Source organism: Rhamphochromis longiceps, linkage group LG1 (assembly GCF_057381845.1).
Source record: "Rhamphochromis longiceps isolate RC_006_pf linkage group LG1, R_longiceps_female_GT1.1, whole genome shotgun sequence".
Classification (NCBI taxonomy): Eukaryota; Metazoa; Chordata; class Actinopteri; order Cichliformes; family Cichlidae; genus Rhamphochromis; species Rhamphochromis longiceps.
The window spans coordinates 5307080-5324564 of NC_140557.1; the positions used below are offsets into that span (position 1 = coordinate 5307080).

At 38.5% G+C, this 17485-nt stretch overlaps 2 protein-coding genes across 2 annotated transcripts; one reads left to right on the forward strand and one right to left on the reverse strand.

Annotated features, from left to right (window-relative positions):
* Nucleotides 1-7026: 7026 nt before the first annotated feature.
* On the reverse strand, nt 7027-12729 carry syap1 (synapse associated protein 1). Its single transcript, XM_085413172.1, has 9 exons — nt 12424-12729; nt 12058-12176; nt 10830-10896; nt 10177-10250; nt 9901-10040; nt 9538-9689; nt 8008-8057; nt 7746-7899; nt 7027-7642 (listed from the first exon to the last, which is right to left on the reverse strand). Exons 1-9 carry the CDS (start codon nt 12623-12625, stop codon nt 7512-7514), a joined length of 1089 nt encoding a protein of 362 aa, XP_085269298.1. The 5' UTR covers nt 12626-12729; the 3' UTR covers nt 7027-7511.
* Nucleotides 12730-13026: 297 nt separating this feature from the next.
* Nucleotides 13027-15411, forward strand: phospho2 (phosphatase, orphan 2). The gene is made up of 4 exons (XM_085413292.1): nt 13027-13101; nt 13611-13688; nt 13888-13982; nt 14062-15411. The coding sequence occupies exons 2-4, from the start codon at nt 13618-13620 to the stop codon at nt 14625-14627; spliced, it is 732 nt and encodes a 243-aa protein (XP_085269418.1). The 5' UTR covers nt 13027-13101; nt 13611-13617; the 3' UTR covers nt 14628-15411.
* The last annotated feature ends 2074 nt before the right edge of the window (nt 15412-17485 follow it).

Genomic DNA, 17485 nt, shown 5'->3' on the forward strand with positions numbered 1-17485 from the left:
TTTCCACTGCAAACCTCTTAAAATATCAAATTTAAGCTTTTGTATTCCTCTGAAAAGACAAATATAGAAGAATAAGAAGGGAGAAAGAGAGAAGGAAATGGCTTGGTCGAGCACCTGGCTCCTATTTTCAGTTTAACTGTCTACATGATTGGTTGGTAATACGTGCATGTGTGTGTTCTTGTCTGGAGCTGAGTTTGTCAGCTGCATTGCGTGGGTTAAGGTAATAAAGGGCTCACTGTGTGTGCGGTGGCAGGTGTGCTTGGAATCATGCACACACCCAAAGACAAACACAAAGGACAAACAGGAACAGAACTAAAAGTGAGAGACCTTTGTCATCTAGAAGAAGTGCAGTGCAGTTTTGAAAGTAGAGGTGAGAGTGCAAGTCCGGTTGGTGAATGGGTGCCAGACAGACAATTGAGAAGAGGAAGAAAATGCTGATGAAAGGCAGCAGTGTAAGACCATTACGCATCTGCGCAACTTAGCTATCTTATCTTCCATCACCATGCAAAACCATAACAGACTACTCGAGTGGCTGAAGTCCTTCCTTAATACATGACCTATTAAAGGCTTTGTGCTAAACGGCTAAGGTGCAGCAGAAGAGAAAATATTTGATCATGTTTGCCAACATCAAATAATGTCCTGCGTATTCTGCCTCCTGAGTGTATTGGATATACACTGAATAGTATCCCCTGTGGAACGCTCCAAATGCAGTCAGAATCTAGGCTGAACTGCAAGACAATTACTTATACAATGCACGCGGTGATGTCACGTTGTGCAAATGTCAGCTTCACAGGAAAAACAGACAAGCAAAAAACTGTGTTTCAGTCAATCGTACTGCAATTATGGTTTCCCACCAGCAGCTACCAAAGAATGAGATCCAAAAGAAAATCCTCTTCAAGCTCAAGTATTATTTTGGAACAAACATGTTGCCAACACAATAAAAAGTAACTGTGCAAATACTCAGTAGTGGTAGGGGAAACACACACACCACTTTGGAATGAGACACTTGCTAAGGCATTCTGTTGCACTGTGCACACAGAAATGTAAGGCTCTAACAACTGTAACACATTTAGCTACATGTGAGGCCTTGACAAGTTTTTTCTTGTTTCACATCTTGTGTGACGTTTCACTGGTTCGACCATCTTGACCTAAATCTGAAGTGTTCTGAAATGTAATTCTCACTTTCAGTCTTGCTCAGACTATGTTAGCTTGTGATCTCTTGGTAGGTGTTTCTCACGGGGGCCCCTTTCTTGTTAAATTAAGAAACAATGGTCAAAGCTTTCTGGGGTTCTCAATAATTACTTTATAGCTCTGTCATAAAAGAGAAGCTAGCTTTTGCAGCAGAAACAACAGGGTCCTGAATCAGCTCTACTTGCCACAAGTTCATCTGACCTCGGTACATTTCACACCATTTTAAAACAATTATTCAAATGGGTATACAACAAAGATAGTTTAACTTAAAGTTGTTAGTTCCTGACACATAATTAGCTAATTGGATGGGGCTAAGGCACTTGAATTCTCTGCTTTGTCCCAATTGACTCTGAAGGCAGATGTTGGCGGTGGGAGTGATGTCACTCGCAAGTTCAGAAAAGACGCCTGGTCACAACTGTGCAACAGTGGTAGTGCATTGTACAAGTTTTTACAGTTTTGGTAATGTTCATGTGCACGACTACCATTTTGGACTGTGAAGTTGGGGTTTGTGGAGCTGAAAGTCCAACTTGAGGGAAACTGGGACTCAGAAATTCAGAGATCAAATGCAGCAGATCCATAAACAGCAGTAGAACTTTAAAACTTGTAATCTCTACTGCAACCTTTGTGTATTTCGTGTTATTGTGACTTGCTAAATAAGTTATAGACATGATCCATGAATGTGCTACAGGGGGGTTTTAACCACAAAATCAAGCACTGTGCTGTCTTTCTAATGATGCGCTACCTTGCTAAAGCACAAAACAAATTCTATTTTTTCTTGCTTTTCTCACTTCACTGCTAGAATCGAGTCACTGAGTGGAAAGTGGACAACTTGCAAATGACTCCCAGATCAGACATCCAACTTCTGGGGGAAATGGAAATCAGCACTGCATACAGGCTTTCTGGTTGTAGGAAAAGTGGAACAGACTACACAGGGTACCGCTGGCTGGAATGCTAGCCTGGAATAAAACAAACAATAACAAACTTGTCAGATATGAAACTATATCTATCAAAATGACTGAGCACAACTTTAAACCACTTACTTCCTTTTAGAAACAACCAGAGAGAATGAAGCAGCAGCAGGTCCTTCCCCAATTGATGCGACATCAGGTGAAATCATATAATAGCAACCTAAGGTTTTTCCAAGCAATCATTTGCATTGATAGCAGTTTCAACAATACTAAAAGTATTATCCTCAACTGTATGCTGGACCAATGGTTCTCAACTAGTGCACAATAATGTAAGCATAACTTCCTTAGGAAGCCAGTGTGCACAGCATATTGAGAAAAAAAATAAAAATAAAATAGAAATATTACAGTATAACTTCACTCCATTGGGCACATTTCTGGAAACTCAAAGGAGCTCATACAAAACTCTATTGTTAACCTGCAAGACACACTAACTCACTCAGGGGGCAATCGGAACAAGTCACATGTAATAAAACATCTACTTCAGGTGACATTACGGAAATCAGAAAAGTCAAAATCTTTAGATTTGTCAGTAAGCATGTGTTCACCATTTTTTAGCTCCTAAAAGTCTTATTTTACACATTTTTCTTGACAATAGCAAAATATTGCTGACAATCACCACACATAGCGCCAGATCAACAGATTCTCATCAATCCTTCCTCTTACAATCCAAGAAGTGAAAATATGCTGTTTGTCACATCTGTTGTTTGCACGCTTTTCCATGCTCGATCTAGATGTTTGTCTTGCAAGGTATGGAAGTATGTTTAACAAAAATCATATCTTAAAAATGTTCTCTGCATATCCGATTGAATACTGTGATGATAACTCTTGGAGAATAAAGCTACTTAGCGCATAATAACTTGTCACAAAGTGACAAGTCACAAATTGTTTGCACAATCAACAAAATGTGAAAATGTTTGCTCATCGTTCTAACAACTTCAACTCTAATTTCAGAATTGCGCAAAATAAAAACTGTAATAAGTAGCACCATATGTGAAACCAGCCACAGCTGCAGTCCAACCACCAGACAAGTGTGTCTGATGACTGAAAGGAAACCTTGTGTCTAGAAAGATAACTTACAGTTTACCACGTTCCTTGCTGGGGCCCCTGGGTGTCTCTGAGTGAAGACTTATCTTTGACATATGTGCACATTTAGCACATGAAAATTGGGTGTTAGGGATTTTAGATTAGAAGCTGCACAAGATGCTTCAAGTCCAATTATGAAAGCAGATAATGGTAAAGGATATTCAGACCATATATGTATAAAGGTTGACATTTGTGTTAAGTGTCTGTCCCTGGTTTTCTCACCTTTACCTCATTCTAAAAGCCTCTAGCTCCTGATTGGTTAGTTCATGGACAAGGGCTCAGAGGGAGGAAATTTACATGGTGGTAGAGATGAAATGTGAACAATAAAGATGCTTCTTATAAAGTTATCCATCTCCCTCTTACTGATTCTTCTAGATAAGACAGAACTGCATGTGGACCCACATATAACAACAGGAGTTCAACCTTATCAACTAAAACAGTCATGTTTGATTACTGATTTAATCTCCCCCAGCCTATTACAAAATAAATATGGTCACTGTCTTTGTAACACCACCAAACAAATCAATAAATGAAAGCATCTTATTTTATTCTGTGAAGGTGAAGTCAATGCTGAAATGCATTATGCTTAGAGACAAGGTGGGGGAGGTTGACGGATTAAGGAAGTGTGAGAAGAGACACAATAGACAACATGCACCACGATAATTAGTATTGTGTAGTAGAGTGTGTATTATGTATAGCAAAACAATCACCTTACCACTTAAATAAATGAAAAATAAAAATTAACTTATTCACTTGGAACATTCAAACTGAGGAATTCATTTGTGAGGTTTTTTAAAGAAAAATATGCTTAGGAAATATTTCTATGCTAACATGAATTCAGTGGTGGTATACTTTCAAAACAAACAAACAAACAAACAAAAAACAAACAAACTTTCTTTGTTGTCTTTGTTTGATAGCAGCCTCCACCCTTTAGCAGACGATTGGGAGTACAGTACCTCCTCTGTATGTTTCTTTCTTCTGCAGTCCTCACCTAGGATGTCTGAACACCAGCAGTAAAATGTAATAACAGCATATTGTGTGCTGCACATGAAGTGTGAAGTGCAGTTCAGAGAGTTCAATGGGGTTTTTCTTCATTTCTGTTTCTTCTTCATCCTCTTTATCTTGAAGTCAGACAGAAGATCTGCAGGCTATGGGGGCTAGACACACAACAACACACATACGCACAGACAAGTCTGCCCCTATGCATTATTAAAACACTATTAAAGCAGCGTCGCACACAAGCAGTAAACCACACACATGGGTCCTCATCTGCTGGGCTTTATCACCATGGTGATGGTTGTGCAGCTGACTTGAGGCCAGCTGGTGGAGTCTAGCTGTGATGATGTGATGTGAGTGACATGTATGTGAATTAGAATGAGAGACAGAACAAAGAGAGAAGACATCACACAGCAGCACTGAGAATGAGCCTACCCATAAAACTGCCTGGAAGCACCTCAAACACAAGGCACAGCTCACATACAGGGTTTATTGATTCTTGTATTGATTGCTAGTCCCAATGAGCATTCATTTTGCAATTCATTTCAGCATCCTTAAAGTGGTAGGAGTAGCATTAACACTACAGACAGTGTGGCATCTGTTCCTTCCAGTCTCATATAGACTGTAAGGAGCGTGCTGGGGCAGGTTTGCTGTCTGGTTGGCACAAGCAGAGATATGTGTTTGTTTCATTTCATGATTACAGACTTTCTACTACCAAACATCCAGGACATCATTCCACGCTGACTGAATCACTCTTTTGAAGGACTTTCTTTTCTCACCTTACTCCGAATTCCACTTCACATTTGGCTAGGACAAGCATTGTTTGTACATAGAAACAACACATTATATTGCAAGTACTTTAACTCAGTTTTGAGGGGGTACAGGTATGGGCATTTCTGGGAATTCAAAGGGCTTCAGAACTTCCATTTTATTCTCGTGGGAAGAATGTAAGAATGTGGCATAATTGCAAGGTCAACACTGTGGACCTCTGAAATTATATTGAAGTGGAAGAAAAGAACATTTGAAAAGCACTTGACCTGGTACTGAAAAGTTAGATGAGAAATTTGAATTGGATTGCCATGTTTCTCACACGACATTTAGTACACAAATGAAATTATTATTCGTTAGGATCTCACAAGAGACTGAAAAAAAATCTATTCATCTGCAATAATTAATATTTGGTGGCATGTTTCTGTTTTGGAAACTCTCTGCATTCTACACAAATATAGCATAGAAAAGAACAGGCATCAGTGACAACAAATACAGCATCAAGTGTACTATAGGATTAAAAAGTCAGACACTGTATGAAAGCAGAGGCTGGCCTCCAATACTAATGATGTACTTGAATGTTCATTTAGTTTACTGGAGGGTTCTCTTGAGTTTTTAAGACTGTACTGCAAACAAAACAAAACAAAACAAAAAAAAGATCACTGACTTCTACCGTCACTGACAGTGGAAAATAAAACTTTTCACATTTTTGTCAGAATGGATTTAGTGGATTTTATTCCTCATCATCCCCCAAAACCTCTATGTTATAGACTTCTAAGTGGCATGACTGTATGAAATATTTCGAAACATTTCAAAAGTTAGGCTGAAAGCTGAAAATGATAATAGGACGTGTAAAGCACACCGATCATGTGAGTTTGATGTTTACAACAAAGGTTACATGACTGTGTCGGTTGCACATTTTTCCTGTCTGCGGTCTTTGTCTTCATTTGTCTGTGTGTTTGTTTTTTATACATCTCTTGCTGTTTTAGACTGATGGCTATTATGAATGCCTGTTTTTTTCTGCTGAAATACTCGTGTTCCTCCCCCCAGTTTAACAAAATTATTTTTAATGTTTCATAACTTTCTTTAAACAAACATTTAAAGAAAACTGTATTTTTTTAAGCACTGAATATAAATTACTGTTGAGGCAGGAATGACTCTAATAATCATGCAGTTAACTGATAAAGCCTTAGACTTTGATGTATTGATTATTTTCTTTCCTTTTTCGTAATCCAGCAACCTGAGATTAGTCTCAATAGAATATCTAGACTTTACTTTCAGTTAATGAGCATGAGATAAACTGATATGTGGTTGCTAACACCATTGTTGTAGCTCTGGCTCCACCCTGAGGCTGAACTGTGTTATCTGCTCTGGATACTCTTCAGCTGGGTGTAGACAGAAAGTGCTGAGTATATGGCATTTCAAAACTGTTTAATATGCAGGACTGCTTTGTTTTTTCAACACAGGATTAAATATTTATAGTGATTTGCAAATTGCTGTTTTCTTTCATTTATATTCTAAAGACTGTACCAGTGATTTTGGAACTGGATTATAAAGCGTGACCACTTGTGTGAAAAGCAGTAGGAATGTATATACAAATGAATCCATTACCTGTCACTGAAAAGTGTCACCAGTGTTCGATCTGGGTGAGGGGGCACTAAATCCTCACTGAAAGTCACCAAACATACCTCCGACTGTGCAGACAGTCACAAAACATAAAAGTAAAAAAACATAGTCAAGTCATTACACATAAATATTTTAAGGTAGAATAACGTTATATGTAGTAGGTCAGAGCTGATTTAAAAGATTTGTAACATAGTTTAGAAGTTTCCAAAGGAAGGTTTTCAGGTTATCAGCTGCGGTTATCAGTTTTCCTTGACTTTGTGTCCACCTTGAACATGAGGCATAATTTTCCATAACAGATGCATTTTTATTAAAGGCTGACATATAAAACAGAATGACACAGCAGTAGCAGCAAAACACACAGACAGATATAATTAGAGAGAAATGCACCTGGCAGTTTAGTGTTACAGTCTTCTTTATTTACATACACGTTACTTTACATTTGACTTTGACTAGTACTCTGTACTAAGATTATAGCAAGACGTATATACACGACTGTCCAAGCCACCAGGAACCAGCAGTGAAAAACTAAGATTAAAAAACAAACAAACAAAACATAATAAAGACCATTTTTCTCCATTATAAAATTCATAGTACTTGTACTGGAGTATCATCTAGTGATATTTCTCATCAAAAACACAGCTGATTAGGAGAACCAAATAGAGGAAACTCATTTAGGAGGGAACAATGAACTCACTAATATGCCAGAAAATGACTGCTGCCTCCAGCAGAGGTGACACATTCTTGCTATAATTGGATCTACGACACTTCATCAGATACGAGATAGAAATGAGAGTCGTGTAAAGTTCCTCCCCTTGTGCATCAATGGTCACGATTCATTAATTTCAGCCCAGACAAGTGACTATAAACGCATCAAACACACTAGCTGTCATCAGACTGGAGCATCTTCTCGATCTCTTGATCCCACTGGTCGTCTTTGTTGCCCGATTCAGTGACCACCTCATACTCCTGAAGTTCTTGCTGCAGCTCCTTTTCCCAATCTGCTGATTCGTCTGGATATGAAAGGGAGGAAATATTATGAGCAAAGCCATTCTCTTACAGAACAAGAAATACTTTGAGCTTAAAAAAAAGGATAGGAACTCTTCCAAAGCCAACCATCAGGAGAAGGACTGTCCTTCTTGTCCAGCACCAGCTGCTCCATCTCTTTCCTTAGGTCCTCCTGGTTTATGGCCGTTGAGTCAAAAGCATCACTAACAAACTCGGACACTCCGGGACTTGTTGAAATCTCCTCATCTTCTTCATGTGTTGGCTATGAGGAAAACAGGCAGCAGAGAAAGAGGAGAGCGACTCTTGGTTTTTTTTTTTCTTAACTTCTCAAAAGGTGGTTGGAAAAGTTCAACGTGTGCAGTGCTTTTACCTTCTGTATGTCACTGATGGAAACTGGCGGCGTTTTTGGTCTGACATTGTCTACAAAGAAATAACACATTGATATTACAATGGACTTACTCTTTAACCTCTGACCTTTGGATGGTGTCTGAGGTCATTTATCAAAATATGAGCACAAACCTTATTAGCTTTTACCATGGATGCCGCCTGATCCATTTAGGTAACTCTATAATACTATATGATATGACTTCTTTACCTTTCAGTCCTTAAATAAAATATCTAATTTGTTTACCAGTTCAACCAAGCAGAAAATAAAAAAGAAATGACGTTTTACATGTTTATATTGAATAATTAAAAAAGACAGATTTCTTTCCCTAATTAAACAATTGAATCAGACATTCAGATATTGTGTTGGAAGTCCACAAGTGCTTCCCAAACAGTCCACAGGTGCTTCCCAAACAGTCCACAGAGCTTCCCAAACCGTACTAAAACAGTATTTAGCTCCATTTTATACATTGTAGCAAAGTACTGTGACTTGGGGGTAGTGTTAAAAATATATGGAACAACTGGTAATGTGGGCTGCTCTTTATGTTTCCACCGGTTTTGATCCTTTAGCTTAGAGAGGAAGCCTTCATTACATAACATGCCTCTTCCTGGTGATCATCCTTTTCCTGGTTCCTTTAGCTTATCAACCAATCAGCATTCTATCTACATAAACCATCACTGTTGGGTAACTTGTTCTTGGCTTTTTGGACAACTGCTCTCAGCGCTACTGAAAGCCTTTGTGTTTGCTGGATTACAATTTCTCTCTCTCTGTAGCCAATGAGCTACTCAAACAGACAAGGACAATAAATTCCACATCAGTCTTAACAAACACTGTATGTGCCCATTTAAATAAGGGAGGAAAAGAGATTTCAGCGATGCATTAAGATGATTGGGTTTTTCCATTTCCTTCATTATTATTTCACATCAAATAGACACCTTCCTTTTATTCTGAATGCTGTTGCCAGAGTATCAATAAAGCCCAAGAAAAGAACACATGGCAGCAATTTCTGCCATCGATTCCAGTGTGTCAGAGAACAATTTAAAGTACTGCTGTTTGGATATAAAGCTCTCTGTGGCTCTAGACCACAAAAGATCTGACTGAGTAATCTTTATTGTACAAGTACTCTTGAATTCTCAGACCATCTGCCAACTTTTCCTAGAGAACAAAATAAATATAGCTTTTAGCTCCTTTCACAGTATCTGCTTTTACATTTTAAACTGATATCTTTCCAACTTTAAGAGAGAGCTGTGCCCCTTTCTTTCTTACATGGTGTTTAGGTGCCTGCAAACTGTAAAATAACACAGCCTAAGTTGCAGGACTGTGAAGGTCTTTGACTGTATAAACCACCTTTATAAAGCCATGATCAAAGATTTTGAAAAGAGATTTTCAAATCACTACATTTTAATTTTTCCACTGTGGAATTGGGGTTGTAAATCCGCCTGCCTTCCTGCAGCTGTGATACCACAAAGTTTTCTTGGTGATCTCTACCTCTCTAGCAGAGCTAAAAATTCAGACCTGTTAGGACGATGTCTTCAGGTGAAACACTGGCCCCTTTGTCCACACTATCGTTCCGCTGCTGCTGGGCTGCCAGGGCTGTGAGCTGAGCCGACTGCTTGATCAGAGACACCCGGTAGAAATAGTTCCGCCAAAACATCTCCTCCTTCACACTGTCAAACACAAACATGTCACCATCCATTTTTAAATATCAGTTTTAGGTTGACTCTGCTATAAATGGAGGCAAAAACAGGTACATTTGCACGCACACACACACACACACACACACACACACACACACACACACACACACACACACACACACACACACACACACACACACACACACACACACACACACACAAATGTTTGAGGAGCACTGACTGTTTAGGAACCAGGTCAAAGCGCATGCGATTGAGGAGCTCATCTTCTTCCAGCATGACTGCAGCTAAAGGATACATCTGCTCCATGTCAAAGTGGAACTGAACACCAGCGGGAGGGTCGCGGAGGAAGTTCCTCTTGTCCTAGAATCAGCAACCAAACAGCTCAGTTTCTACTCAAAGCATAATTTATAAATTTAAATAAGTAAAACAGTAGCCACAAAAATAGCTACCCATTCATACATTTGTACTATATACTGTGCATGATGTCTTTGCTTACAGCGGACAGAGCGAGAATCTGTTGCTGGATTGTCTCCTCTTCATTGTAGCCGACCCAGGGTGGCACTGCTGCTTCTACACAAACATCAGAGCATGTGTGCACACACACATTCAGTCATGTACCATCAGTTCTCTGAGATGCACACATGTACAAACCTGGCTCTCTGTAAATAGAAGCTGCTTGGCCAGTAAGTGACGTATGCTGATAAAATCGTGATAATATCATTTCTGCTGCCCCTCACAGGCGCAATGTAAAAATAAATATTAAACAGTTTATCCCAGTCAGGTCTCACAAGACTCCAATTTTAAACAAAGTGTGTCAATTTCAAAGTGTAAGTCTTGCTTTCAGAAATTAATATTTGAACTTTTGATTGATATATTTATTTTCATAGTGGTTCAATAATTGACTTTGGAAAACATTATGACTACACTTCATTCACCTTGTAGCACCAGTTTAATTCTTCATTGCTCAGATTCAATAAAATTCTGGAAATATCATGCAGCGATTTTGATCCATATTGACATGATAGCACCACACAGCTGCTGCAGATTTGTCACTGTAATCCCAAAGGTGTGTAATCAGCGTATGTGGTGACTGTACGAATCATTTGAGGTCATCAGTAAATAACATTCATGCTTTAAAGTCTGGTTTACCTGATTTCTTGGCCTTCTTCTCCTGGACAAATTTCTCTTGCTCTTTTTGGAAGTCCCCTAAAAATGTCTACACACACACACACACACACACACACACACACACACACACACACACACACACACACACACACACACACACACACACACACACACACACACACACAAATAAATAGATTGGAAAAGCTGATGCATAAATGGAAAGTGTTAACAAAGCAGGAAGTCCTGAAAAAGTTATGATAAAATCCAGGATTTTACTTGCATATGAAAAAATCTGGAAACTTTGATACAAATTTTAAACTTTAACACTTTTAGACTTAAAAATACTTTGAAATTTTTTTTAAGTAATGTTTAATCTATGGAAGCTTTATTTGCCCCTGATATTTTTTATTGATCAAACTGCCAAAAATAAGAAGAGGGTGTGTAGACTATATACAGCACAGTGCGCTTATGTGTATAATCAAACCTTTAAGTCCAGAGGCCAATGCTACTTAATAATAATACAATACTGCTTATCCAGGTAAGCTCAGGCTTAACCCCTGGGTTTTCTGTACTTTGAAGGTGGTTCACTTCTTACTCGGGGTAAATCGCTATCTGGAGCAAGTTAAGATCCAGAATAGAGATCAGCAGATATGAACTCACTGCCTACTAATTAATCAATTCTCCAGAAAATAGCATCACTATTCCTGGAAGATCCCTCAAACTTCTGTGCATAAACAGGAGTCTAAAGTTTTCTTCTATAGCGTCTACTGTCTTTGTTTTCCTAATAAGAATCAGAAATAAATACTATAGATTTCTAGACACAACTTTATTCTTTTGGTTTTAATAAACAAACTATAAGTATTAATATCTGATCCTAAAATAGGACGCCGACAGTGTACTTGCTGAACTCATATGAAACTTATGTAGACTAAGCCAATATTTGAATAAAAAAAACCAAACAAACCTTTACTCTCAAACCTTTAAAGTTTGCAGCTGAGAATATCAAAAATAAAACTGCTGGGAGAAGGTTATGCTCATCTTCTTATTAGACTGCCAGACAGTAATCTTAGGTTTCAGAGTTCTAGGAGAAACCCTGGGTTAAATTAGCGAACTGATAACCAGCTTTGTGTGCCAGTTCGGGGAAAGCAAATACAGAAAACTGACCTACAAACCCACAAATGCACAGATGAACCCCACGCCGTTTTTAAAATCTGAAAAACCAGTCAAAAAGAATCTGAGAGCAACATGCCTTGTCTATGATGCCATCAATTTTTCCTTCTTCCACTGTCTTCTTGATGGTCTGGGCAGTCTCCACCATTGAATCAGAGATTTTCTTGGTGGCACTGGAAGCAAAACTGAAGATGTAACCTTCAAATGGAGAAAGAGTCTGTTAATAAAACCATTGCCACTGCAATAAAAGATACATATATGAGAGAACAGATTCTCCTGCAGTCATATTTGCTCTTGCTGGGAGTGAAGAACATACAAAAAAGATGAACAGGAAAGCCTTCAGGGTTCAACACAGACAGAAAGACTAACGTCACGCTGAGTAACTTTGAGCACGTAGCTTAGAGTTAATTAAGAGTTAATCATCCAGATATGAGCTGTTCCTCACCGCCGAGTCCTGTGGACTGTTCCGAGTTTTCCTGCTCCGCCTCTGGTGTTCCATCCTGGTCAGCTGGCTGCTGTTTGTTTACCTCGGTTTGTGCTTCTACCACCTTCTCTTCCTGCCCCACATTCAGCTTTTCCTTGTCAACCGACGTCTCCGTAACGGTCGGGCCCTCCAGACCCAACCACGTCCCTAAACCTTTTAACATGTTGGTGGAAAAACACCGATCGATTAAATTAAAGATACGGAAAAACAATCTGCACGGACTCTCCTGACTATACAACCAGGAAATAAACTGACGTTTTCTTCTTCTGCGTTCTCGTGTGTGCACTTGTGCGATACTGCCACCCGGAGGCCAAATATGGGAAGTCTGGTTTGATGGGTTGTTGTTAGTGCTATGGTGGAATATATGAATAAAAAAAACGGTATTTATCAGTAAAAACTATCACAAAAGTGTTGCACGTTGAAAGATCTACACATTTCCTAAAGTAGAAAAATGGTATGTCTTATAAAGTACGTGCTCATTGTTGGCAGTAGAGGAACTACTACGTTTTAACGCAACATCCAAAAGAAGCTGCAGGTGGCGGTAATGAGCTGAGATTTGTTCCACTTTTTGCGGCAAAGCAAGATAAGGAGAAGGAAGATAAGGAAGATCGGTGAATTCCTGACGGAGGACTCGTACCGGTAATTTTGCAGTTGCTCAAAATTTTACATTATTATTATGTGTTTTATGTGTATTTATCTTGGGTATAGTTTACTACAGTTTATTACAGAAAGCTATGTAATCCCAGTCACGTGTCTTCAGCACGTTAGGAACCGCTGTGACTGACTGACTAGCTCTACCCGTGGGCTGTTTACTTGTAAGGGGACGAGTTTACACCACACTTCCTTTAAAAAATAAGGCATTTAAAAGTTCGTTAGTTTTAACGTAGTTTTGATGGAGAAAGGAATAATAAATATTGTTAAAAAATCTTATTTGACATGTCAAGTAAGGATCGGCTTTAATGGGAAGGGTAATTTTTAAGAAGCGGAAGTGTGGGCTCAGTTACTTGTGTTTTGAGCTGATAAGACGTAAATAGACCGGTTGAGAGCAGTATCCGTTACCAAACGAAATAATAGAAGGGTGGAGCTTAAAAATAACTATTATCTTGCTTAATTTATTAGTTAGTTTTGTGTGCTATTTTGCTTTTAAGGTGCCAAATGAAGATTCTGATGGTGTTTGATTTTGACCACACCGTGGTCGATGCCAACAGTGACACTTGGGTGGTCAGGTAGGTCAAGAAAGTTTTACTTCAGCTCTTTCCATGTTTCTTGTCATCTGTATGTATTATCTTGACAAAGATTTTCTGTTGCACTGCTCCTGCTACTACTCTGCAATTACTGTTTTATACTAGGACCTTAATACACCATTAGAGAAACACTATAGCTGAGTTATCCTGATTTCTCTTATTTATATATTCCTTGTGTCAGGTGCCTTCCTGATAAGACACTTCCTGGCTCTGTGGAGAATTCGTACAGAAAAGGCTACTGGACTGAGTACATGGGCAGGGTGCTGAACTACATAGGTGAGTCTGTCATGCTGTTTGTTTTTGTTTTACTACTTCCTGAAATCTGCCTTCAACATTTTCTAATCTATGCCCGCAGGTGAGCAGAAGGTGAGCCCAGACAGGGTTCGCAGTGTGATGGAGACCATCCCCTTCACAGCTGGAATGACTGAGTTGCTGACATTTATAGCAGAGAATAAAAGTGCCATTGACTGCATAGTCATCTCTGATTCCAACACCTTGTTTATAGAATGGATTCTCCATGCTGCAGGACTCCAGGCGGCTGTTGACAAGGTTTTTACCAACCCAGCTAAGCTCAATGAGTTGGGCCACATTGAGGTGCAGTGCTATCATTCTCACGCCTGTGATCAATGCCCTGTTAACCTCTGCAAGAAAAAAGTCCTGGAGCTTTACCTTTCTGAGCAATCTGATGCCGACGTGGAGTATGAGCAAATCTTTTATGCGGGGGATGGGGGGAATGATCTCTGCCCTACTTCCTGTCTGAGAGGCCGTGATGTTGTGATGCCAAGAAAGGGATACACTCTGGAGAAGCTGCTAGCCAAACTGGAAGGTCAGGAGGGCAACTTTTCTGTAAGAGCTAAAAACATTGCCTGGAGCAGTGGCACTGACATTCTCCGGGAGCTGAAAGCAAGCATGCAGTCGTAGCCGTGGCACATGAAATATTACAAATATTGAGCCTGCACTGCAGGATCCATTGTGCCGCCTGTATTCTTTTTTTTTCATATTATAATTCAAAATTTTAGAATATTTTATGAAATTTTTAACTTATTTAAAACGACAGCATTTGCACATGTAAACCAGTCTTTTAAAAAGGGTAATTTGTCTGCAGGGAAATTTACCTTTATCTTTTATCTTCATGATCTTTACAATTTTTCTAATTTTCCGTGGTGATCGAAAATAGAGGCGCCTGAAACCACTAACAATACATAGGCAGTGTGTCACAACGGCAGCTTTTACATGTGCAGTGTATGTTAAATACTACGTAAGAATTCAGTTAAGATTATATTTAGTATAGTATTCAAGATCTGTTGTTGGGGCTGATCCAAGAAGCAGAGATGAACCAGCAAGTTAACTTGATCTGATAAAGTAGAAGTCAGGGAAATTTCTGAGCAGATTTGAGACATGGATTAATTTTAGTCCCAGACTACAAGAAAAATTAAAAGATGTCTCCATTGAAATGTTTCTGGACTAGGGTTTCTAGAAAGGTTCATGTTAAAGGCATTTTATTAACCTGAAAACCTTAAATCAGTGTACTTCATGCAGTCTGCACTATATCTAGCCACAGTACTGTGCAAAAATATTGAGCCACCCCTTATTTCTTTATATTTTGGTGGAAAGATAGAAAATTGGTACAGCAGTTTATTGAAACATGTGGAAACATGCATGGAAATTAAGTATGTATATATATATATATATATATATATATATATATATATATATATATATATATATATATATATATATATATAACAAAAACAGCATTTTTATACAGTTATAAACATAAAAAGTCAATATTTGATACGACCTTTACTTTTCAAAATTTTTAAGGTATTCATTTATTTTATTTTTTATTTTCCCCAAACCACGAAAGAGCCTCCTGTTTTACACACTGACTGATGTGGATTTCTTCTAAAAACACTTTGGAAATCAGCTCACTGGTACTATAATGCAAATTCATGCCTGTCAAACTGTGTCATCTTTGGTGTTTTTTACTACAGAAGTGGGGACATCATTGTGTTTTTGTGACAGGCTGCTAATAAACATGTTCTAATAATAGGCCAAAAGATAAAAATTTTAATTCGTTCTTTGTTTTGTGGGTCTCAACACACACTTGCTCAATTTCCCAACCTTGAATTAAGCCTGGTGATTAAACTCTTTACTCAGTGAAGACCTTCACTGATGTTCTTTTCTTTCTTTTTAAAATTTTATTCATTTTGTGAGCACCAGACTTGGTCTGTGTTTGGGAAACTGGCTGACTGGATATATGTTAATATTTCCAAACCAATGAACAAACAATGGGTTCTGGATATCGCATTTAATTAAATTTGGTTTATAGTTTACAAATGTTAGTTGTCTCTTCACATTATGACCGAAAGCTTAAAGCACTCCTACTAACTTGAGTAATTTTTCTTTATGAATCTGAGAAAAACACTATACCAGTTCTTCCCTGCTATATTCTGTGTAAGACATTTTGATTTCTGAAAAGAAAAGCACTGATGTTACTGATGGCATTATGGTGTGTTATATTTAAATGCTCCAGACAGTGTTACAGCATGCACCATACCAGGAACTTGAAACTGCCAAATGGCATGAAGTTGTCTGTCTTAGTGTAAACTGACTAAAAATACGTCTGTAAAAGGCACATTATAATGTAACTACAGTTTGATAAAATAATATTTTGTGTTGTTAATGTGTAATTCCAGTGATTAAATCAAATTAATTACCTCTTTGATTATTTTTTCTCAGGTTTTACTCAAATCCTTCTAGAGGCAAGTCTTACATCTCACCAGCAGTGATAAAATATTGGGGCCATATCTTTAAAGTATTATCTCCAATATATTTCCAAATTAATGTAGTGCAAATATTTTCCACTGCAGTAATTAAGATGGTTTTGTAACACTGTGATGGTGAGGTGAGATTTCATTATATTGTGAGGTATTGCTTTAAATCGTGTTTCACAATGAACAATTATACTAAAAATACTAAATGTAGTCCAATAGATTTTTGAGGGGTACTGACTATACAGACTCATAAATGGATGAAAACAAGCTTCTCGTTAGAAATATTAAATGAGAATTGAGAATGAGACAATTATGAGACTAATTAAGATTAATTGTTGTCCTAAAATCTAAAGTAATTTTACGACTCAGTGACAAATATAAAAGCTAGCTTCTAGACTCTCTAGATGAAAGGATAAAATGAATTGAATTTAACGACACATATACATATATACTAGGGGTGCAACGATATTCGTATCGATATTGAACCGTTCGATACAGTGCTTTCGGTTCGGTACGCATATGTATCGAACAATACAAAATTTGTAATTTATTTTATCAACTTTACTTCTGATGATGCTGTCTGTGTTGAGCGCTCAGTGAATCTGCGTTCGACTGCTCCGCCTAGGGTCGACAGTGCAGCCTAGGCGGAGTAGTCGAACGCAGATTCACTGAGCGCTCAACACAGACAGCATCGTCAGAAGGAAGAGTGCAGGGCAAGCTAGCGAGACAGAAGTTAAGCTCTCCTTACAAGATGGACCTCCCCCACCCTCATTCAGATCTGGCGTTTGGAATTATTTTGGTTTTCATGTGACGTATGACCCTGAAGGTAAGCGAGTCATGGACTAAAGTAAAACAGTATGTTGGATGTGCCATGCAATGCTCAATTACATGGGTGGGAACTAGTGCGTTAGCGCAGTTAGCTCGTTAACGTGTTGGCCGTCTAGCCCCATGCACGGGCGATCGGCGGTAGCTCGTTAACGGAGATTTGCCGTGTTGTGGCGT

Coding starts and splice junctions, on each gene's coding strand:
- syap1 (XM_085413172.1), bottom strand. CDS start 12,625: ATGTTAAAAGGTTTAGGGACGTGGTTGGGTCTGGAGGGCCCGACCGTT. Junction 10,251..10,829: donor GAAGAAGGCCAAGAAATCAG/GTAAACCAGACT, acceptor ATGTTTGTGTAG/AAGCAGCAGTGCCACCCTGG. Junction 8,058..9,537: donor TGAAGACATCGTCCTAACAG/GTCTGAATTTTT, acceptor ATTTCTTTGTAG/ACAATGTCAGACCAAAAACG.
- phospho2 (XM_085413292.1), top strand. CDS start 13,618: ATGAAGATTCTGATGGTGTTTGATTTTGACCACACCGTGGTCGATGCC. Junction 13,689..13,887: donor AGTGACACTTGGGTGGTCAG/GTAGGTCAAGAA, acceptor TCCTTGTGTCAG/GTGCCTTCCTGATAAGACAC. Junction 13,983..14,061: donor CAGGGTGCTGAACTACATAG/GTGAGTCTGTCA, acceptor CTATGCCCGCAG/GTGAGCAGAAGGTGAGCCCA.